We start from the raw sequence: 25,188 nt of genomic DNA on the forward strand, positions 1-25,188 counted from the left end.
AGCAATAAAGCCATATAGAAAATAAAAACAGAAATAAAAAACAATACCCACCCACCCCAATCTCTTTTCCGGTGAAAACACACAGTCAAATAAGCCATTGATGGGCAAATAATAATATTTGAAGTATAACAGAGGGATAGTTAGGTAATGTCCTTCTCTGTTCTAGTTTTATGCAGTGTATTTTTCTTGCATAGTGACTGCCTGGAACAAATGAAATTGATGGGGACAAAAAGCAGAACTGAAGATTGTGACTTAAATGCAAACTGATTTCCTTTTTTGAAATGATTATGTTTTTTAACTTGAAAATGTGGGGCTGTCCTGTTCACACACACACACACACACACACACACACACCATGTGGGTTTAAAGTCTTTATTGAGGCTTCGCCAGCCCCAAATAGTATTCCCTCAGATTCACCCCATACAGGAACCAGTGAAAAACCCCATGAGTCCAATTCTCAAGTCCAGGAGCACAGAGCAAGTCCGTAGAGTCACCCACTAGGTTTGAAGTCAAAAGACAAGTCCATAGTCTGAACACAAAGCACCAAAACCAAACGTTTAAGATGATCTCTTTCCCATCTTCTTCTTCTTTAATTGCATCTTTTTTGTGTTTACTTCTACGTCAATGTCTGCCCACTTTTTTTTTGTTCCTTATGGTCCCCCTTCTTTATACTTCTTTTCTAAAGCCTTACATTTCATGTTCTTTGGGCGCTAAACTAAACTACATTTGCTATGAAATGTGTAAAAACATTAAATGTCCTCTTTTAAAATAAGTAAGCATGGACTCTTTTTACCCAGGGTAAACCCATGTGATCATAACATACTTTTTCAGCAACAAATCCTGTTATTGGCATTATGGGTTCTGGAATTCCACACAATTTGGAGGTTCCCATGATGATCATCCTGCTTTAATCATTTCCTCATGTGCCACAGTCCTACAGTAAATTACTTATCCAACAATAATTAGCTTTGGGAAGGAATTCCTGCTGACACCAGCAAAATCTTTCTTCCTCTGGCTAATAACAGTTTGGGTAGTGTACACATTTCTGAAAGGATTATAGTGGGTAAAGAAAGAAGTAAACTATCTAACCCACATGCCCCGGCTCCTAATCGTGCTCATTTCTTTTCCACCACTTCCTTTTAAAAAGTGCATTGAAATGTACACTTAAATTAAAATTGCATACAATTTGGCACCAAATATTTTTCTACAAATCATTTCATTACCTTTCTTATAGTAGGGCATTCAGCCTTTCCCTAGATCTTCTCTTTAGTTTGACTTCCCCTCACTCACTTGCCTTTCATTTCCCTTATAATTCCATGAGCTATCCTGAAATCGTGTTATGAGATTACAGCAGCCAGAGTGAAATAGCATTCTGAGACACATTATAAAGATAACACTCTTTTCATTGTGCAGCTGTCTGATTGATTTAGGAGCATAAGAATAGGATCATACTATCCTCCTCCTCTTCCTTCTCCTCCTCCTCCTCCTCTTTTTCCTTCTCCTCCTCCTCTTCCTCCTCCACCTCCATTTTCAAGTCACTTTTGCCCTTCAATCTTCCAGTGTTTTCCTTGTTTTTCTCCAACAGCATCTGTAATAGTCGAGATTATATTCTACTACCTGTATGCATTGTTTTTCTTGAAGTCGCTATCAGAGCAAATAAAACATTATCAAAGTAAATTTAGGGATTGAAGTGAAATGTTCTTAGGAAACCAGTGGCACTGTCAACTTGATGTTTTATCTCCCAGACATCTGTACCGCTACATAGTTCTTTCTGCAGGTCTACGTCTGTGTCACACCATTCTTGGCAGTTCATATTGATGGGATTACAACCAAGTATGAAACTGCTTCAGGCGGTTTTAGTGAGCTTGAATTTTTAAACAGAAGCTTTTACTTGTATTTTGTTACGTGAGCTTAACCTTTTATGTTGAGAAATACAAGAATAGCAGGACCAACCCCAGATTCAGACAGATTAGACAGAAGCCTCTCACTCCCACATGTGTAAAAAAAAAACAAAGATACTTTCAAGTGCAGTTATATCAGTTTTTACAGAAGACACTGCAATAACATTTTCAATCTTGTGTACCATTTTTTTTCTCAGAATATTCTAATCCTTTCAGTATTTGATACAGGACATACTGAATTCTCATTGGGCTGTTTTGGCTTCTCTATTCCTTTTACAGTAATAATTTGATTTTAAAATTTCTTGCTTGTAATTATCCTTTTCCAAAACCTGTTGCTATTTCCTTCTGACTCCTGTCATTATCTAAGAAATTCAGCTAATTTTACTGTGAGTATATAAAGTTGAAGATTAAGATATGTTTTCCATTTACATTTCAGTGTACATTTTGTTTTGTATTGCATATGATACAGTGGTGGGATTCAGCCAGTTTGCACCTCTTCGACAGAACCGGTAGCTAATTTTTTGTTGCCCAGGCCCAGAATAAACTTCTGGAAGCAGCATCCACACAAAGAACTGGTTGTTCACATATTTGAATCCCACCACTGATATGATAGGATCTTATGCATGTTTTTTGTCTTCTAGTTATATGGATTGGGGATTTCTTATATATCCACAGGCATTTTACTCTTTCTTCTCTGAATATGTATATGTTTCTTCAACATACAACTACAAAGAAACACTTACAAAAGTGTACATAAAGCTTGATGATAAAAAATTATGTACAGGTGGTCCTCAGGTTATGAGCACTCATTCAGTGACCTTTCAAACTTATGATGGCACTGAACAAATGGCAGTTACAACTGGTCCTCAGAGTTCTGGTTGTTACAATGTGCCCACAGTTACACGAGTGTGAACCATGTCATGCTTCTGGTTTCAAATATACATAACACACACAATGAATATGGAAATTATCTTAAGTAGATAAGATGTGTATTTTGAATACAAGATATTGTTATGAATTGAAGATAAAGAATAATTTTGGCTATTCAATATCTAGAAGTATAAATAGTGACAGTTAAATTTGAACATTGAGTTGCTTATAAAGGTTAGGTAAAGGTGATTAAGACATATATATGCCAAAAACTTACTGATGAATGTAAATAAATATGTTTTGATGTAGCAGTAAGAATGGAAATTATTAGCTTAAATACGAGAAAGTATATATAAAGAAGAAGGGTGAGGAAGTACTAAATGTTGAAATAGAAGAAACTTTGGTTACTGAATTTAAGATATTTAGAAAATATAAGAAAATAAGAATATTAGGTTACTGATTGTCTAAAAGATGGAATGTTAAAACAATTGAGACGTATATAAACTAAAAATTATTGATAAATGTAAGAAAGTTATTTTTTAATCTGATTGATAGAATAAGAAGTACACCAACTCAAATAAGAGACAGTACATATTAAAGGAAAAAGAGAGGAAATATTGGCTGTAATAGTTTGAGATGTTTACTAATAATATCTGTATGTAATTGAATTATTGTAACTCAGCCGCCACGTTGTTTTTCAAAGATATAATTGTAACAAGAAGCTTGCCTGAATGGCGTTGCTTTTAACAGGAAGATGTAGAAAAATAGTCACAATCTAGTCCAAAATTTCAAGAATCATGTCAGGATTGTTAGCTAGTCCAAAGATCAGAATTTCAAAAGTAGAAGCCTCACAAATGTCACATAAGACCCAGAGATTAGATGGTTGATTCCAAGAAAGAGTCATGAGTCAGGGCTACAGATTTGTGATAATCATAACATTATTCTTATAGTTTCTGGCCTGATGGGAGAAAGACCAAATATATATGTCATCATTTGTTATAAATTTAATGTGGAAGTAAGGCAAGTTGGAGTTAGAGTTGTGTCTATCAAAATGACTGTTGCCTTAGAATAAAATTTAGTACAGATGCTGAATGGAAAGGAAGTACCGATGCCTTCTTGAACAAGGTTGTCTTGTTTTGATTTCTCAGATAAAATGCATGTGTCATTAGCTGAAGCCCTGGAAGTTCGGGGTGGACCACTACAGGAAGAAGAAATATGGGCTGTGCTGAATCAAAGTGCTGAAAGTCTTCAAGAGTTACTCCGAAAAGGTAAGGCCTAGATTTTAGCTTCAAGGTAGGTGTGTTGGAGTAAGACCATATGGGATGGAAAATAATACAAAGGATAGAAAATTTGAATAAGTAATCCAATGAGTGGAAATGGTTAGGGTTAGGATTAGGGTTTAAATTTAATTTATCTGCAAAATTTAAATTCCTTGTTAAATGGAGAAGAAATATGCCAGGTACATCCATCATCTCAGTAACTTCATTGATCAGGATTCGGAAAAGGACACATTCCTCTGGCCATGTTGATAGCATTCTTTCTGATTGTCCAAGACCTTGTTCTGGCTTTGCCTTTATTGATTCCTACTATACATGGTCACTTTGGAGGGAGTGCAGGACCTGCATGTGAAAAAGAGGGCTTGTTTTTTTGTTTTAATGAAATAGGTAATGTGTAAGGAAGATGTTAGGATTATCTTTTAGGAGTCAGGTTCATTTAACCTATCATTGGTTAAAGTCCTGAGTATATTAGAGAGCATGGAGAAGGTCAAGGGATGAACCAGTAGCATTTAGTTCCAGCATTTTAAAAAGGTGCATTGAAAAAAAAGCCACTCCCATCTAAAGCCTTTGGAAATCTGACTTAGTGATGACATGTTTTGAACTGTTTCAAGAAGCAAAGCCTGAGGCAACCACACCTCCTACTTTAAACGTTATAATGTAAAAATTAGTCTCAGAGGTCAAACTCTCATATTCTTTCTGTCCCCCCTGCCCAAAACCAAAATCCCCAGACCCTCATCATCATCTATCTGAATGTAGAGGTGAAACATTGAGGAGTCTGTTCCTTATACATATAAACACAACTGTGAAGAAATAGAGTAGAGTAGAGTAGAGTAGAGTAGAGTAGAATAGAATAGAATAGAATAGAATAGAATAGAATAGAATAGAATAGAATAGAATTCTTTATTGGCAAAGTGTAATTGGACGCACAAGGAATTTGTCTCTGGTGCATAAGCTGTCAGTGTACATACAAACAACATATATTTTGTTCTGTGAACTGAGCAAATATGCAAAATTAATTTCTGGTTGAAAGTTTTATTCCTCATTTTTGTTAAATTTATGCTAATTTCCCTATTAAAAGTTGGCATTGTACCTGCTTTAGAAAGAAAGAAAAAATTTAGAAATATTTCTATATTTTTCTAGGCTGTAGAGAAGAGAGGTGAAGAAATATTGTGTAGCACAGTGGTGGTGAACCTATGGCACGGATGCCAGAGGCGGCACTCAGAGCCCTCTCTGTGGGCATGCGCGCCAGTCCTAGGCCTTCAGCTGGGTTTTATAAAACCTTTTCGCTTTAGGCCTCTGCCGCTGTGTGCAAAAAAAAAAGGTTCAATCAGTCAATTTCAACTTCTCGCGGGAAAAAAAATCTTGCAAAGTTGGAATTGATTGATTGAACTTTTTAGTCCCACCCAGTCTGCCACTACCACTGCAGCCACGCCCACCCAGTGGACCACGCCCACCCAGTGGGCCATGCCCACCCGGCACTCAACGATGCATAAGTGGGTTTTGAGTTGCATTTTGGGCACTCAGGTTCGCCATCACTGGTATAGCACAATGGTCCCCAACCTTTCCAGCTTGGTGGCTTGGCGGGGGGGGGAGGGTTCTGTTACCTGATATTCCTCTGAAATTCCCCCTCTGATAAGATCCAACAGGGATGGCATGTTCCAGACCAGGGGTAGGCAACCTTGGCTCTTTTATGACTCGTGGACTTCAACTCCCAGAATTCTGGGAGCTGGCTCAGGAATTCTGGAAGTTGAAGTCCACGAGTCATAAAAGGGCCCTACCCCTGTTCCAGACCCTCTCATTTAAGCATGTCCCTTCCCTTTTGCTGCATCCCCTGGGGATTGCCATTTCCCCCTGAGATTCAGGGGCCCTGACTTCGATGGCCTTTCATAAAACCCCAAAGACCTGATTTTTCCCCAGGCACTGGGTCACTTGTTTTGTGAATCGGATTGGATTGTATTTTATTTATTTATTTTTTGATTGCTGAGTTGCCTCCGACACAACTGTTTTACGCCTTAATATATGTTTCAGTAAGGTTTTCTTTAAATCAGTGGTTCTCAATCTTTTTAATGCCGCCACCCCCAACCGGTCGTAAGTCGAGGACTACTCAACCAGTCGTAAGTCGAGGACTACTCAACTGGTGCAGCACCGTTTGCAGAATGGGACTTTTGGCGGGCTCAGCAGGGCAGAGACAGCCTGGACAATTCCTATTGGCTTTGGAAAGCCAATAGAATTAGACTCTATTCAAGAGAGTCTATTCTATTGGTTTTCAAAAGGCAATAGAATAAAAGGGAGTAGCACAGCTAAGGAAAAGGGGGAAAAATGGCGGACTGCGTTGTTTGGCGACCCCCGTGAAATGGTCGTTTGACCCCAAATGGGGTCCCAACCCACAGGTTGAGAACCATTGCTTTAAATAGTGTTATTTCTGTTTTAACTGTACGCCATCCTGAGTTGGAAATCAAAAGGCTGGCTATGTACAATAAATTGACCAAATAAATAAATAGCCAAGCGCACCTTAAAGCTGTCTTTCTCTAAGGGAACTTCATACAATTTCAATTTGACTTGGGTCAAGCTTTGTTGCTTTGCTTCCTAAGTCCAGAATTTTCAATTAGATTGTCAGGAGTGTCTCTTGAGTAGATATGCCAAGATTTAAGATATAGCGTACATGAGTAAATTCAGACTATATGCACTACAAATCCTTTCCTTAAAACTTTAAAATGGTTCTCATTCATGAAAATGGCTTTTCATCATGATTTGGATATTTATGTTTGAAGATTTCTAGAAAGCATCATTATTTGTAGAAAATAAGAGGGTGGGCCAACTTCTTCAGAAGTTTCTGCGACCTGCTCTTGAGTTACTAAAGCAGTTGCTTATTACTCTCTTCAAAGATCCAAGAGATAAGAATAAAGCCAGTCCTGGCTCTTTCTGTGGTTCCCAGGCAACACCTCACAACTCTTGAGATTTTGACATATTTGATGTTCATAATTATAGACATGGCTGCTTGCCCAGTATTGATGGTTTATGTCAGATTGAATTGATTTGTCTCTTTTTCAGTGAGATGAAGCTAGATGTTTTGAGTCTTTTGCTGTTAACAGGAAAAGAGTTTTAATGCGTGGTTGAGTGAAGCAAATGTTGTTGTGCATTTTAGAAATAATTTTAAAAAATAATAAAATAGGCCTATAATTCTTTTTAAATGAGAAAGTGTCTCTGGCATTGATTTTTGTTTTTTTATCCTGGTTGCTGCTCAGCCATGAACCTCCTAAGGTATTTTGGCCATTCAGCTTCTATTCTTTCATCTATAAATAAGATTTCTAGGTAGCTGTCGGAATGACTGCCTGAGATCTTAAATAACCGTTTTCAGCCAGGTGTTTTCCAGTTATGATGAAGAATTCCAGTTCTCATAAGGGTTGGAAATGGCTGGAAACTCTCGATAAAAATCCAGTCAGTTTTAATTCTTTAGCATATTTGGCAATTGGACAATCTGCCTTAGCCAACCTGTGGACACAAAGGATTATTATTCCTGACAGTTGGAACAATTAACCAGTGGAACAACCTGCCTCCAGAAGCGGTGAATGCTCCAACACTGGAAGTTTTTAAGAAACAGCCATTTGTCCGAAATGGTATAGAAGAGGCTAGACCAGTGGTTCTCAACCTGTGGGTCGGGACCCCATTTGGGGTCAAACGACCATTTCACGGGGGTCACCAAACAACACAGTCCGCCATTTTTCCCCCTTTTCCTTAGCTGTGCTACTCCCTTTTATTCTATTGGCTTTTGAAAGCCAATAGAATAGACTCTCTTGAATAGAGTCTAATTCTATTGGCTTTCAAAAGCCAATAGGAATTGTCCAGGCTGTCTCTGCCCTGCTGAGCCCACCAAAAGTCCCATTCTGCAAACGGTGCTGCACCAATTGAGCAGTCCTCGACTTATGACCGGTTGAGTAGTCCTTGACTTACGACCGGTTGGGGGGTCGCGGCATTAAAAAGGTTGAGAACCACTGGGCTAGACAGTCACTTGTCTGAGATGGTATAGGTTCTTTTGCTTGAGCAGAGGGCTGGACTAGAAGGCCTCCAAGGTCCCTTCCAGCTCTAGTCTATTCTATTCATCTTTTATTCTTGTACTGCATGGAGTTGCATGCTGAATCTTGCATTCTTGTACCATCTGAGGTCACAAGCAACAGGACTTTCTGGGTCTTTTGCATGTAATGAGTTTCTGTACATGTAAAAGAGCGGCCTTCCCTTTTCATTGTAAACATTTCTAAACTGGGTAAATAAAACAGGTTGAAGCTGGTTACTATAAAATCATATCAGTCTCTAAAGTTTATATGGTCCATTGCAAGATGTGGTAGATATAAAGCTTCAGTCATAGTCCTTTATTCATAGAGAACAAGAAAATTCAATTAAACTGAGATAGTTAAGTCTAAGGTAGCAGTCAACTGACCCAATCTGGTACTTCATGTGTGTTGAATTTCAGCCCCCTCTATTCTGAGGCACATTCAGTGGTCAAACATCATCCTGCTGGAACTAATGGAGTTTGATATAGCACATCTAGAAGCATCAGATTGGAGAATGCTGCCATAACCTTTTGTTTGAATGTAAGCCTTATGGATCTCATGGATATATATTCTGGGGTAAGCAATGCCTTGTAAACCCAAAAAGAGCTTTTTTCCAAAAGGCAATTGGACTTTCTTGTTTTTTTCCTTTGAAAACGTTTCGCTTCTTATCCAAGCAACTTCTTCAGTTATGAACTTGGATGAGGAGCAAAACATGAACAAGAAGCTACTTGGATGAGGAGCAAAACGTGTTCAAGGAAAAAAAAACCAAGAAAGTCCAATTACCTTTTGGAAAAAGCACCTTTGGGACAACTATGACCTGAATGAATTGAGAATCTCCATAGACAATTCCTTGGAAAGAATAATAAATTGCATATCTAACTGTTAGTCACAAACTATATATTTTTGTGACATTTTGAGTGATATCGAATCATAATGGTACATAATCATTACAGTTTTGGGGTGAGGCGCACCCCTAAAAATCAAGCTAGGGTGGGGGTAGGGGGGTGAAGCTGCCCACATGCCCTGCACCCACTTACCTTACCGGTAGGCCCACCATAACCAGGCCCACCACACTCGACAGCTGTCCCGCCGCTACTTGACTTCTTCTGCGGCCACTTGCTGCCCCTTGTGGCTGGCCACCATCTGGTGCATTGTGCCATTGCCGCTTCTCCCGGCAGGACCCCACATGGTGCTTTGGACCACTTCTGCTGCTCATGAGCTTTGGGCTACTTCTGTTGCTCCTGTACTTTGGGCTGCTTCTGTTGCTCGTGGCAGGAGGCCACATGGTGCTTCAGGCCATTTCCACTGTGGGAACAGCCTGAAGAGCCACACAGCGTCCTGCCGCGAGCAGCAGAAATGGTGCAAAGCACCGTGCGGCATGCCAGGAGAAGTGGCAATAGTGCAATGCGCCACATGGTGTCTGGCCACAAGTGGCAACAAGTGGCTGCAGAAGGAGTCAAGCAGTGGCGCAACAGGTGTCAGGGTGTGGGAGGCCTGGCTGTGGTGGTCCTAAGATAAGACATTCTCTGAAATTAAGACCTAGTGCCTCTTTTGGAGGAAAAAAAATATAAGACTGGGTCTTAATTTCGGGGAAACACAGGATCTCAGAGGGCTCAAGCGGGAAATTAATCTGGAATCATTATGTAAACACAAGAGGGTTGACAACCCAACCCAATGCCTTTGAACCTTATCAAGTCTTTCTCAGGCGAAAGGTACCAGTTTGAGGAGATTCCTGTATGATAGGCATAGAACAATAAAGTAGCAAATCCAGCATATTCAGTGGGTAGGGGATTTTTTTGGGCTGTTTTCTGCTGGAAAAGCTGTTACCCAATTAGATATTTGTGGCAACTGCAGCTTTTTTGTATCTCCCCACCCACTCAGCCTCTGTTTATAGAGACAACAACGTAAAAATTGTGCTCTATTGATCTGATGAACTCTCTATATGGCTTTTATGTACCTTCAAATTGGTGTACATTTGATGTAAATTCTTAGTACCTAGGCAATTTTCTCCAGGATAAATACTGTATGTACTTAAGCCATAGTAAATGAATTTATTTTTAAAATGCCACAACCTTTCTCATTATTTTTAATTGCACTATCAAGTCATTTCTATCGTAAACATTAAACTGTGTATGTGGAAATGGTGAAATGGTTTAGTCTTTAAGATGCCAGAGGGTCACTGTTATTTTTGCGATGGGTTTTATGCTGAATAAGCATTCTAAATAAAACCTTCCCATCAAAGTACTGCATTGAAGAAAAGTGATGCCATACTGGCTCACTATTGGCTAACCGAACAGCAAGATAAATTACTATAATCCACCACACCTTTGGGATCTTCTTCTTCTTCTTCTTCTTCTTCTTCTTCTTCTTCTTCTTCTTCTTCTTCTTCTTCTTCTTCTTCTTCTTCTTCTTCTTCTTCTTCTTCTTCTTCTTCTTCTTCCTCCTCCTCCTCCTCCTCCTCCCCCTCCTCTTCTTCCTCCTTCTCTTCCCCCCCTCCTCCTCCAAAACAATCACAAAATTCTCTTCTCCAGTATCTTTCCTTTGTATGATTTTCTTTTTGCCAGAATGGTGTAACTTTTGAATAAAAGCAATACGCTGCTATTCAGAATATTATTTTAAAAACAGAGGAAGCCACACTGCCTAGTTCTGGTTTCTGCCACTCCACTCTTATGTTCTTTTGACCAGGCAGCATAGTTCTGGATATAGGTCATCAATTTGCTGAAAATGATACAGAACTGATCACCTGCCATATTACCAAAAAAAAAAAAAAATCCAGTGGTCCTGGAAAGAAGATTAAGATTTTCTTTTTGGAAAGGCTTGAATATTAGAAGTGGGGAGAGAGAAAAGGAATTGAAACTTGTTCCACTTCACAATTTCACTTCAAGATGAAATCTGAGAAACAGTTTGTGAATGGAAGAATTTTTCACGATTGGGAGGATCCAAACGGCGAAGCATTCTGCTTGACTCCAGACACTTCAGAGGGTGTGGTGAGGCAAGGTACAAAAAAAAAAAAAAAAAGCAGATGTTCCTTGAGACATATTACAAAAGAAACATCCCATGCTTAATTAGGCTTAGCTGAGTTTAAAAAGTACAGTCTTGTCTGTAACCTTAATAGGGAAAAGAACAGTGGGTGGTTCTTATAAGAGAGAGTCTGGGGAAAAACTCAGCTCAGGACAAGAGGCCAGGAAATGGAGGAGGAGAAGAGAATCTGGCAGGAAAACACCAATGGTGGGCCAGGAACATAAACTATGGTTATGGCAACTTGCAAATCATTCCTTTGTTTGAGATTGCTTATTAATATATTAGCCCAGAATGGATTTGCTGGTGGGAGATTGTAGTTGGAACGTAACCCACTGAAGATCACTTTTAGTTATTTAGTTAATAAAAATAAACATTGGAGAAGATCTCTCTCTCTCTCTCTTTCTCTCTCTCCCTCTCTCTCTCACTCACAAACACGCACACCAACACACACACGCACACAAACACACACAGCAAGTCAGCTTGTGGGATACATATGTTGTCCAAAGCCCTTTTTGTATAGCCCGTACAGATTCCTGAGCATTTCAAAAAGTAGGTGGTAAGGTCCTTTCATGTACAATAAATAAGTAAGAAATGTGTGTTTAAGTGCTTCACCATATCGGATGGACACTGATAATGTTCATAGAAGGTTCTATCCAAGTTGGTTCTCCTATATGGTAACTTTCTATATACAAGACTTATACAATGTTCATTTTGCTGATTATGCCTTGATTTCATGCAGTCTCCGTCTCCGACTCTATGAGTGAATTATGAAAGGGTTGGTTTTCATGCCATTCCCCCTGCCTTGTCTTTCACATTTTTCCTATTAAGATTCTTTGTACTTGTTTCTCAAGAAACTTGGCACTCGGTTCTGTTTATTTGGCTGATTTTTGTTTGGCAAACGTAAGAAACCTCACAGTGGAACTGCTGGATCTCTGAATCCCCAAAAGCTTTTGTTGTCTTTGTTGTTTCTGCCAGGTGTATTTTTTAAAAATTAAATCCACGTCTATACGCAGTTGTTTTGTAACCTTTAAAATGTTTTCCTCCAATATGTTTTGCAGACACTGGTTTTATACTTTTTTCTTCTAGATGAGCAGCGGCCAAGGTCTGGTCAAAGTGCTTACAATGCCATTTTCAACACAGTTTTGACATATGCTCAGAGAGAGACAGAAGAGATCCCAAGTGCATTATAGCAAAAAGTTTAGTTTATTTTGTAGCCTTCCTTTGTTGCTTCACAATGATCTCCACACTTGCTGAGTAGGTTTAGGCCCAAGCCATCCTCAGATTTGAAGAATTGTTTACAGTGGAAAATGGAACACTGTTAAGATACGTGGTGGATCTACTGGATGCCCGTTTTACAAAATATCAGTCCAAAGGCCTAGAGTTCTATAACCCAAAGGTTTTTCCATGGACCAGAGGAGGCGTGGTTTTGTGTGCTGCCTGCATCCCACGGATGGGGCTTTGCTTGTTTGTGCGGACCGGCTGCTGGCATTCTGCAGCCCGGTACCAGTCCATGGACCGGGAGTTGAGCACCCCTGCTGTAACCTTTCCATCTCTGCTTGTATGAGGGAACAAAGGGACTTCGTGTGTGTGTGTGTGTGTGTGTGTGTGTGTGTGTGTGTGTGTGTGTGTGTGTTGACAATAATTTAATCAAGATTTTACTGTAGTGGGCTCATTTGAAATTTGAAAGCATATTGCTGATACAGGTAGTCCTTACGACCACAATTGAGTCCAAAATTTCTCTTCCTAAGCAAGGCACATTTTGCCCCATTTTTACGGTCTTCTTGCCACAGTTGTTAAATTAGTAGCACAGTTGTAAAGTGAATTTGGCTTCCCCATTGACTTTGCTTGCCAGAATTTTGCAAAAGTTGATCACAAGACCCTGGGACACTGCAAACCATCATAAATATAAGTCAGTTGCCAAGAGTCTGAATTTTGATCACTTGACCCTGGGGATCCTGTAATGGTGTGAAAATACAGTCATATGTTACTTTTTTTCAGTGCTGTTGTAACTTCCAACGGTCACTAAATTAACTGTTGTAAGTCGAGGACTACCTATACAGAACATTATTTTCTGTTGAATTGTATGTCTAGTAGTGTTTTCTCTATTATCAGTGGTAGTCCAGACAACAGCAGATAGTTTACTTGATTATTTCAGCAAGACAAAAGAATATTTCATATTGGAATAATTGGAAGAGTTAAGAATGCCTCTGAGGGCCATGTGAATAAAGATGGTATACAGGACTGTAATTTGTTTTGCTGTTTGTTGTCAAATGTAGAAATAAAACGAAAGCATCAATTATTGGGTTGGATGTCTGAAGGCACTAGAAGGTTCCTTTTGATAACACCTGAAGAAAACTGATTTGATTTCAGGAGTAGATTTTAATTTATTATATATGGCTTAGTGCTTTGTCATGGATGTTCAGCCTTCTTTCTGTTGATAAAAAATGTCCTGAACAGACACCCTGGACCATAATGTTGCCAAATGTATAGACAGGTCTGAGTTTGCCTAAAAATAAATTGAGATTTGAGACTATTTGATTCCTTTTGGAGTTTACCCTAATGTTAAGCTGTACTTTCATACAGTGCTAAAAATATCAAATGTGTAGCAAGTCCTTTCATGTGAAAGGAACATTTTAAAAACACTGGTCTTATTTAATTTTTTTCCTTCTTACTTACAATTTTACATCCTCTTCGACATAACTGTATGGGCTACTTCCCAAAACAGCAAGATTTTATTTGCTACTAAGTTGTGAAACAGCAAGTTGAACATTTGTGTATACCTCACTGAAGTTATGTGGTTTTATCATTAAATCAGCATTGTGTTGTGTAATACTCCTTTTTGCTTTTTCACTCCATCACCATCAGATAGCAAATTGACTTGCATCAGTGATCTGATTTATATTAATTGCTTTAAAACGATTAACTGACCTGCAATGGAAGTGGAACAAAAGTTATTTCTATAAATGTTTTTGGAAATATATAAAGGTCAGCAGCAAGTTCTATCTTAAAAGTGGCATTCCCTTTTTCCTCAGACACAGGAACATGGTTATTATCAAACAGGCTACAATATATGTCCATTGCTTGTTTCTACCTGTGCATATGGGTGATGATCATTAATAAACTCAGAGACGTACCGTGCTTAAAACCACATAAGAGAACATAAAAACAGCGAAACACTCAGAAAAATCAACAGTTACCAAAAGTTAAATTACCTGATCTCAGAGGCCTTTATAAAGTTTTTACTTCCTGGCAGAAATTAGACAGTCATGTTGCTTAGTGGATATTCTTAAGGAGGATATTTTCTAAGAGCTTCATACATATATGGAACCTAAATAGTTTTCTCCAGTTTCAGGTTTTCTGCCTTCATTATGACTGCATTACAACAGCAGAGTCAACCAATGCTATCTATGATAGAGGAAGCCTAGTGTCCTGTAGCTGCTTCAGGATCAGAAGACAAACTTTCTCCTCTTGCTATAAAATGGTTTACATCTGGCTATTACCATTTGCCAGTCACTAAATCATACACAGCGTATGAGCCCAAAATGAGCTTCTCGGTAACAAACCATCTGTTCGATTAAAATTTAAGGATATTGAAAAGATCTCTGCTGAATCAGAGCAAAAGGAAATGTCTGGTTCAGCATTTTGCCCCCCCCCCCCCCCCAATGAATAAGCCAAGTTTTACAAGAAGTCCACAGCTGGAATATGAATGAAATACTAACTTCTTAGTGATTTTTTTCCAGAAACTGGTATTTAGAGCTACACTGCTTCCAAAACGTGGGATAATAAAATTTCTCTGAGGCAGCTGATAAGAGTATTATCTGTGATTTTGTCCATTCATTTTAAAGCCATTCAAGTTGGCCACCAATTCATTTGTAATAACAAATATCATTCTTTAACCATGTATTATGTTAAAAAGTAGTTTCATTTGTTCTGAATCTGCCCTCAATTAGCTCCTTTTGATGGCCCAAGGTTCAATATTAGGTTCAATGGATCCTATCATTCCTCTAGTACACGAGTGTCAAACTCGCCACATCACGTGACATGTGGCGGCGTATCATGACTTTTTTCGCATTGCCAGAGCTGGGGTGGGCCCGGCCTCCGCATGATACAACCAGCCCATGGGCCGGCAGTTGGACACCCTGCTCTAGTACAATCAGACACAGGTTAATCATTAGAAAAACTTATATGCATTGTAAGTAGTATGTTTGACAAGTTCTACACAGAGAGATTTTATTATTACAAGAATAGCCATTTTTCATGGTAAACATTTGCCTGTTTTGAAAGGTCAAATGTAGGCTGCATTATTTCAGTGTTTGTTTTGCTTTATAGCAATATTATTTATGGAACATGAATGGAAGTTCTTGTGTCTCTCTTCTTCCGATATAACTCCTTCGCTCTATCAATTAAATTCTTTGTTTTAACAAAGGACATCTCAGAAGCACCATTTTAATTATTTTTAGTTAGTAAGTCGGTTTTAATCAATTTAATCCCTAAAATGATTAAATGTGGAATTGAAACCAACTGTATTAAATGCATGACACATTATCTACTTTGTTAATGAGGAATTCTGTGAGTATTATTTACTGAAGATAATAAACAAGCTGACTTGGATCAATGACCTGATTTATAAATAAGGGTACAAGGATTTTAGAAGGCTTCCTAATTCACTTTATGTCCAAATGAGCATAAGTTCTAGACTTCTGTAGAATTCTAGTAAAAATAAACACAAATGTGTGTATTAAAAGAAATATAGGCAGTATATAGATCAGTGGTGGTGAACCTATGGCACGGGTGCCAGAGGCGGCACTCAGAGCCCTCTCTGTGGGCACACGTGCCGTCACCCCAGTCCTAGGCCTTCAGCTGGGTTTTATAAAACCTTTTTGCTTTAGGCCTCTGCCGCCGTGTGCAAAAAAAGAAGGTTCAATCAATCAGTCAATTTCAACTTCTTGCGGGAAAAAAAAAGATCTTGCAAAGTTGGAATTGATTGATTGAACTTTTTAGTCCCGCCCAGTCTGCCGTTACCACCGCAGCCACTCCCACCCAATGGGCCACACCCACCCAATAGCCACACCCACCCGGCACCCGACGATGCATAAATGGGTTTTTGGTTGCAGTTTGGGCACTCGGTCTCTAAAAGGTTCGTCATCACTGATATAGATGTATGTGTCCTAAAAGAGGAAATAATTTATCATCAAAACAAATTATTGAGTGGCAAGATGAACAGTATGTTATAAATAAGTAAATTTAAATCCAACCCTTCTTGTCAAGGGGGGGTTGGATCAGTGGTGGGATTCAAATATGTGAACAACCGGTTCTCTGTGTGGATGCCGCTTCCGGAAGTCCATTCTGGGCCTGGGCAACAAAAAATTAGCTACCGGTTCTGCCAAACTGGTACGAACTGGCTGAATCCCACCACGGGGTTGGATTTAACCTGCGCCAATTTAGTGCTGACTATTAGTTGACAAGATTCTTGTGTATAGACATAATGAGCAATAAATTAGTTTAACTGGAGCTTAAGGTATGGTCTTGATTCTTCATACTTGACAGATATCCACTTATTAGATCTAGTTTTAACTTTAAAATTCAGCAGGCTGAAGACTACAGAAGCTTCCAGATTCTGCATTATAGGTCATATCTCATTATTTTGACATGATTCAAAGTTCATTTTTTGATATTTATGTATTAGAAATTATTTTCAGAATTTGGATTCAAAGAATGGGTTTGTTGGATGGGTATTGAAAAATGAGTAAGTCCTAAAATTTTTATTAGTGAATCATTGGTCTACGTTTGGACAAGAAACTCTTCTTGTTTATTTTAATTTACACTGTCTCTCTTGAATGAATATATAAAAGTAATCTTGATCTGCTGTTTGACTTGCTAATTAGATCTTTCTGTTTTTCAAATACAGCTGATCCAACTGCTCTGGGCTTTCTCATATCTCCGTGGTCTCTTCTGCTGCTTCCATCTGGCAGCGTATCTTTTACAGATAAAAATGTTTCTAATCAAGATCTGCAAGCATTCACAGAACCAGAAGTTCTCAAAAATCAGTCACTCTTATCTGTTTCTGATGTTGAAAAGGTACAGCGTTTTCACTCCTGATGTATTTCTTTAGACTGCATTTAGTAAAATGAGAAAAGAATGGTAATATAGGTTATTCCAAGGGCTTTCAAACTGCTTTCAGGCTGTGGAGCTTGTTAAAAATTAATTTCTTTCTCAAGAAGCAATGCTCTAGTAATAGAAAATTGACTGAGTGTGTGTTAACTTTTTTGCCATTAGTCAAAAACAGCAACAATGTAGCTTGTGTTGAAAATCTTTCTCCGTTATCTTAGTACAGTGGTTCTCAACCTGTGGGTCGGGACCCCATTTGGGGTTGAACGACCATTTCACGGGGGTCGCCAAACAAGGCTGTCCGCCATTTTTTCCCCCTTTTCTTTGGCCACGCCCCTGGCACCCGGTGATGTATAAGTGGTTGGGGGTCACCACAACATGGGGAATGTATTATGGGGTCACGGCATTAGAAAGGTTGAGAACCACTGTCTTAGTATATGCTCTTACGGAAAAGTAGATTGAATTCTATCACATACAGGTAGTCCTTGATTTATAACAGTTCATTTAGTGGCCGTTCAAAGTTACAAGACATTGAAAAAAGTGACTTATGACCATTTTTCACACTTAGACTGTTGCAGTATCCCTGTGGTCAATGTGATCAAAATTCAGATGCTTGATAACTGATTCATAGTTATGATGGTTGCAGTGTCCCGTGATCATGTGATCACTTTTTGCGACCTTCTGACAAGCAAAATCAATGGAAAAGCCATATTCACTTAACAACTGTGGCAAGAAAGGTCATAAAATGGGGCAAAACTCACTTAACAAATGTCTCAATTGTCATAAATCAAGGACTACCTATGTATTTATTGAACCTATGCACATATATTGTTTCGAGATTTGAGAATCAGCATACAAATACATTTAATTAATTAACTATTATGAAAATGTGTAAATTGGTGTGACAGTATTTGTAAAGCAAGCTTGGCATTTGTAACAAGCAGTCCTCATCATATAATTTTTATAAGCTTAGGTCATGGTTAGGATGTGGAATATCCATACTGCAGATTAAGTTCTGTGATTTTAATGTGGCTGTTCCTCTAGTAACTTAGGCAAATAATGATAGCCAAGCCATAATTTGATCATTACATGTCAACTAAGCTTTTAACTGGGCAAATTACATGTACATTTCCATTCCTTGTCTTTAATTTATTTCCATTTTTTCCACTGAAATAGAAGTTGCAGGCAGAGTGTTTTTTTTCTAACACTTTCCCAACACTTTCCAAGTTAAGATAAGATAGTTAAGATAAAATTACTGTTCTAAGACGGAAATTTTTTTGTTTTAGCAAAATTAATACTTTACCATCAAGCAAACTGTAGTTTGCATTTAGTTTTATGTAGTGAAAAAATAGATTTCAGCAGAAAAATATGCTTATATGTATATGTGTGTACCTTATACATAGGCATGTGTGTGTGTATATACATATACACATACATATTTACTGTATATGTGTGTGTGTGTTTCAATTGTTTATGAAAGAACCTTCTCAGCTGAAGTCTGCTTTATTTTCAGCTTTTTTCTTGAAATATGAGTGTGTCCCACAAAAATGCTAGCCGCAAAAACCAATTCACATTTATAATCACCTCCAGGAACACAATGACAGGGTTGCATGAGTCTTTTGGTTATGATTCCCTCTCCAAACCAAAGAAATTGTGTACTTGGATACTTTTCTGGCAGAATGCTAGACAGACAAAGAATGCAGTTTTGGTCACTCTCTAAATTAGAACCAAAAGATAATAGGTTTTAAAATCAGTACCTTTCTTGCTCCAGAAAAGAGAAAGATTTTTTTTTAATGAAAATGTTTATGTAAGAAAGTGTTTTGTGCAGCAGCTGTTTCACATGATTCGATACTCATATAGTTAGAAGTCTTTTGGTGCCTTTTCAGAAACACTCCATTTTTTTTGTCTGCTTCAGTTCTGTCATAAATAAAATTCTTCTTACAATATTTGCTACAGCATTAATTCCACTGGTATCATTTTGGCTGTGTTGTGTTGCAGATCCACATTTATTCTCTTGGAATGACCCTTTATTGGGGAGCTGACTACGATGTTCCAGAAAGCCAGGTAAATAGTGGGAAAAAAATAATATAATTAGTCCATAATACAGAAACTGCAGACCCAATAAAGCTTAATAACTTAACTCACTCCCCCCTCCCACACTTTGGTTCCAAAGAACAGATCAGATTACTAAAGAAAAGGAGAAGGTGGAAGAACAATGATTAGCCTTTCTCTTGACCTTTGAACTCTTGAGTAGAAATGGGAAGAACTGGTTCCAAATTGGGAGTTGTTAAGGAAAGAAAGACTAAGAGGAGAGGCTATCTTAAAAAGTTAAAAAATGTCTTTCATGTACCCGGACTTACAGCCTAAATGTTGGAGATGTGGTTGCTTGGATGCCACCTATTATCATATTTGGTGGTCGTGCAGAGAGATAAAAGCATTTTGGATTAAGATATGGTGGAATATTCAGAGAATTTTCAGAAAGAGGGTAAAATTTACTCCGCAGCTATTTTTGTTGGGTATAATTACTGATTGTGATACAAAGGAGGTTATATTGATGTTAAATTTGATTACAGCCGCAAGGCTGTTAGTAGGACAATATTGGAAGAAGGAATCCTTGCCTACACTGCAGGAATGGTTTTTCAAAGTGTCTTATCTGGCAGAAATGGCAAAGATTTCGGCTTTTTTAAAGGAACAAACGCAAGAGAAATTTCTTGCTGTTTGGGATAAATGGATAGAATTTATACAATTTAAATTGGATATAAAAAAATATCATATTGCTTTTTCATAATTTTTATTTTTATATATATATATTTCAGTCTTAATTTTTTTTTCTTTTTTATATATAATTTTTTTTAATTCCTTTTTAATTAAGCCTATATTCTGCTCTGGGAAGCTCAGGGGGGGGAAGGGGGGGTGTTTTTGGGGGGGATGGGGAAGGGGATGTTATGTTTAGTTTTTTGTATATGTTGTTTTTTGGTTTTGAATCGTATTTTTTTTCTGTTTTTTTGTAAAATTTATAAAAATTTTCAATAAAAAAAAAAAGTTATATGGCTGCCAAGGAACAAATAGATTGGAAAAATAGTTGTCTAGATAAGAAATTCAGGACAGGGTATGCCTTAAGACAGTAGCCAGCCAGCCACTTTCAAGCTTGACAGTGAAATACAGTATCTAAATCTAAATACTGTACATGCATAAAAATATTACAAGCTCATAAAAATATCAGGTAAGGATACACCCAGAAAAATTTGAATGAGGAGAATATAAATGAATATATGTATTGTGCTTTTCCAGCAGAAAACGCAAAAATCAGCTAGTAAGTCCAGAAAAAATATTATGTCCTTCCCATGAGCATGGGAGTTGTCCTTTAATTGTAAACTCAATTTGCTACAGATATCCAGGCCGTTTGCATCATTACTTCTGATCCTCTTTTTATAATGTTTCTGTGTTATGGCATAGTATATCTAAGAAAAGCTCAAATTCACATATGTTTGTAGATACTTGGTCAGGGGTAGGCAACTTTGGCTCTTTTATGACTCGTGGACTTCAACTCCCAGAATTCCTGAGCCAGCCATTCTGAGGAGAAAGGGAGAGGTTTCCAAGCTGAGCCATGCTGGCTCAGGAATTCTGGGAGTTGAAGTCCACAAGTCATAAAAGAGCCAAGGTTGCCTACCCCTGTACTTGGTTGATCCAATTGTCAGGTGATAACTTTCATGGACAAATAATTCAGCTAGGAAATATTCTACTTTCCTAATAGTAAGATTAGTTACCTATGGAATTTGTGAATTCTTTACAGGATATGTTCAAAACTATTAGGGATATTTTCAGTTAGTTTCTTGCATGGAATAGCAATTAAATGGGTAGTTGAAAGGTCTCTTTCCACCAGTTCTATGGTTCTCCTGGTATATGATTTCATCATTGTTGTAAGGTGGACCCTTGCTTTATTAGGACTTAAGAAAAGACTCAGACATATAGCCATTCAGCTAAGATTTTCGTTTTATGGATTTTACCTTGCTGTGTGTTATTAGTTGATGATCTTTATGAACCGCCAAGACCCACTGAGGTGAACCTCAGATTAGTTTCTTAAAATAATGATGTATTTTTGCAGCCATGCTATAGTAGCCCAGCCTAGTCCATCCTTATTTAATAGAATATAAATTAACTGATTTTTTGATTTTAACTTTTTTAACAAAATTCTTAGTAATATACATAAATAGTACTCTTTCAGTGATTCATTGCAACATCGATTGATTGATCATGTGCTATCAAATCACTGTTACACATAGAAGATGGTTAAGACAGAGTGTACATGTGGAATTACAAACAACTTAAGAGCTAGCTGAACAATGGAATCCATTACATAGGGTAACACTAAATGTGTATGATGAAACTCACTGAATTTAAGATTGTTAACTCTTTTTTTAAATACAACTTTCTGTTCTGTTGAGAATGGAGAGATGTTTCAAAAGTCTCTTAAACTAATTTGGTTGAGTCTTCCTTGGTCTGGTGTCTTGCAGATATATTGGACTAAATGAGGGAAATTGAAAACAATATGTCTCGGCACAAAGTTTGGAAGGTTTCAGTGAAATGTGTGAAAGTGAGAAAGACAATCAGACAAGGAGACAATAACTGGATTTTTATCATACATGTATTTTTTTAATATCAGCCAATCAAACTTGGAGATCATCTGAACAGCATTCTCCTTGGTATGTGTGAAGATACTGCTTATGCTCGTGTATCTGTACGGACCGTTCTTGATGCCTGTAGTGCTCACATACGGAACAGCAACTGTGCACCTTCTTTCTCATATGTGAAACAGTTAGTCAAACTGGTTCTGGGGAGTTTTCCTGCGGTAAGTGTTTACATTTCCTTCTATCACCTTGAATGGAGTCACTGAAAATAAAAATTCCTGTGCTTGTCATCACCATCATTTCTTGCTGGACAGCATGACACTTGGGCTTAAGTAGTTCCTAAAGCTGAGACTGGCAAAACACTGTAAAAAATTCAGGACTTACTCACTGTCTCTTTGGTAAAAGCCTTGTTCCCTGTCCTGATCATCCATCAGTGTGGTGGAATGTAGTCTGGATTCCCAGGAGGGAAAGGCTGCTCTCCAGCAGCGGCAAAGTTTGGAAAGTTTGGTCAGCAGAAAGCTCCTCCCTTAAATTTTCTTAGAATATATGTCAAGCACGAAGAATCAGGACCACGTGTTAAATTCCAGTTAAGCTGATTTATTGCTGATGCCTATACACAGGAATCTAGTCAGCTAACAGTTAGTGCTAAATGGGATAAGAATTAACAGAATTCAAGAGGGGCTGGACTTGGATGGCTTGTGCGAATGTAACAACTCCAGGCTGATTCCTCTTTTGACTCTGCCCCCAGGATCCTGATGACATTGCCAAAATCTTGCAAAATGGCAATAGTACTGAGATTTATATGCCGCTTCACAGTGCTTTACAGCCCTCTCCAATGGGTTTATAGAGTCAGCATATTGCCCCCAGCAATCTGGGTCCTTATTTTACCGACCTCGGAAGGATGGAAGGCTGAGTCAACCTTGAGCTGGTGAGAATCGAACTGCTGGCAGTCTGCAGAATTAGCCTGCAATACTGCATTCTAACCACTATGCCACTGCGACTCTTGTAAAACTGTTAAAAGTTGGTAATGCTGTGAGAATTCAGCCATTTAAATCTATTTCGGTTCATCACACAGTCAGCCAGATGTTCAGGCTCGATTTGGCATTTTTGTCCACCTTTTGAGTCCTTCCCAGGGACCTAGGATAGGGCAGATGTGGATGTTTGAAGGTGTTATAGATATCGTCCCAGGATGGAAGCTGTTTCCAGTAAAGCTGCCTTTTGCAGTTGAGTGATGGTGAATTTGTCAATATTAATGATGTTCAATGGTGCCTCAAATGTTTTGTCACTGTACCGAAAGCACCTTTTGCTATGGTACTACTCTTGTTTTCTTTTGCCAGGTCCACTTGCATTCTATTCTATTTGCACGTCTTTGTGTTATTATTATTATTACTACTGTTAATTTGCCTGCATCACTGCTTGGAATGATTGGTACTGAATCATTTTGAAAAGTTTGTCTTTCATTCTGAGGATGCTTGACAAAGGGGCTTTAATTAGCAAGCCATTAAATTATTGTACAGACAGTGAGAATACTGCCAGTTAAATTTGTAACCCCTTTCAAGAGCCAAGGCAAATAATTTCAATTAATACAAGCTAGTCAAAATTCTGACCAAGGTTCCCTTTTATTTATGTTGAGGAATCTATCATACTCCATTAGTAGCTCTTGCTACTTTAATTTCTCTCAACTTCTTATTGAATCTTTCAGTTATTAGCTCTTTTCTTTTCTTTCTAATCATATGTTCTGCAAAGATGTGAGAATCTGGGAAAGAACTTTGCAGAAGCTGCGATTAGAGCCCCACCTTTTAGATAAGGATTGTTCTTACAAGTTCTGGCTGTGAGTCATTGCTGTTCTGGACAACTGGTTTCTCACACCTTTCCAAATCACTCTGCCCCAGAAGTTCATCTGCTCATTTTAGTCAACTGGATGTGTGGTTTATGGAATGTCCCCAAAAATAACATTTTTCCATTAAGTTGATTGTAGTAGGAAAAGGACAGGCAGAGCTTGGGGGTAGAATTAAGAGAGGAATCAGCCTGGAGTCATTACATTTCCACAAGTGGTCTAATCCAGTCCCTCTTGAATTCCATTAACTCTTATCTAGCGCCAATTTAGCACTGACCATTAGTTGATGAGATTCTTGTGTAGTGTAGGCATGGGAAATAAATCAGCTTAACCGGAGCTTAATGTGTGGTCCTGATTCTTCGTGCCTGACATTAATAAAGCAAATAGCATTTGTATGTTCCTGTTATTGATTTAATTTGTTATATTAGGCTTATGGCAGCATGCAACATAAAAACATAGTTAAAATGCCCACAATAAAAAAGGCACACAATATATTTACATAAATTAAGCAAAAGCCACAAGACAATGTCTACTACTAATAAAATAGCTAATAAAATCCTATTCCAGATGGTGCAGTCTTTCTCCATGACCATCCAGAAGAAGTAGTTTTTACTATTTTCTGGAGGGCCCATCCTAAGGACATCAGACCAGCTTCTAAAGCAGTGGTTCCCAACCTTTTCTATATCCCACACCCCTAGAATGCTTCTGATATATTCTCACACCCCTTACAAAGTTCAAAATAACGACAACAAATTATGCATATACACTATAATTTTGAAACTTCTAAACCCAGGGTTTTGCGCCCCCTGGAATATCGTCTCACACCCCCAGGGGAACCCCTATTCTAGAGGTTTTAGAAACCAAGATTGAAAAGCTGTCTGTAGCACAGCTTTTATCCTATCTGTAGCACAAATAGCTTCTACTAGGAGCATTTTTTCACATAGCTAGGTTCTGATAGGAGAAGGCAGTCCTTTAGATGCGGGTCCTTTATAAGTCAAAAGCAGCACTTTGAATTATACCCAGAGATTCTTTCCAGAAGGTCTGTTTACACAATTAATTGGTTCTCACAGATCTGTTAATTGCTGCATAAAACTTCCTTTAGATTTATATCTGCAAAAGTCACTGAAGATAAGTATCGTGTCTTTCAGTTGCACTGGAAACATGCATCTAATGTGATCAGATAACTGTATGTATTACTTTCTGTTTGTTTAATTAGAAAATTAAAATTAATTTTAATTTAATTTCTAAATTAATGTAATTTGGAAAATTACACATTCCAAAGCGCTGGCTTTGTAACAGGAAAGTTACATCCTTTGAACATGCTACATAGAAGTGTATCATCCTGAGAGTTGACAAAAGTTGTGTGCTTCCAGTATGCAGCATTACGGTTCAGTTTGCTTCCTCAGTAGCAAATCTCAATTTTTGCTGCTTGATAATTCAATCTACATTTTAATTTAGGCTGTTAGTAATAGTAATAGTAGTAAAGTTGGAAGGGAC

The 25,188-nt window shown here is 38.1% G+C and overlaps 1 protein-coding gene across 1 annotated transcript in view; it reads left to right on the forward strand.

Moving 5' to 3' along the window:
• LOC120307736 (tyrosine-protein phosphatase non-receptor type 13-like) overlaps window positions 1-25,188 on the forward strand; it is a 103,458-nt gene that overhangs the window by 38,619 nt on the left and 39,651 nt on the right. Inside the window, exons 2-5 of the mRNA XM_039342816.1 lie at window positions 3,920-4,039; window positions 17,027-17,196; window positions 19,225-19,290; window positions 21,890-22,075. Coding sequence (XP_039198750.1) covers window positions 3,925-4,039; window positions 17,027-17,196; window positions 19,225-19,290; window positions 21,890-22,075 — 537 coding nt within the window. The 5' untranslated portion in view covers window positions 3,920-3,924. The remainder of the gene's footprint in view (window positions 1-3,919; window positions 4,040-17,026; window positions 17,197-19,224; window positions 19,291-21,889; window positions 22,076-25,188) is intronic.

Source organism: Crotalus tigris, unplaced genomic scaffold, assembly GCF_016545835.1.
Source record: "Crotalus tigris isolate CLP2741 ecotype Arizona unplaced genomic scaffold, ASM1654583v1 scf7180000017814.3102382, whole genome shotgun sequence".
NCBI classification, from domain to species: Eukaryota; Metazoa; Chordata; class Lepidosauria; order Squamata; family Viperidae; genus Crotalus; species Crotalus tigris.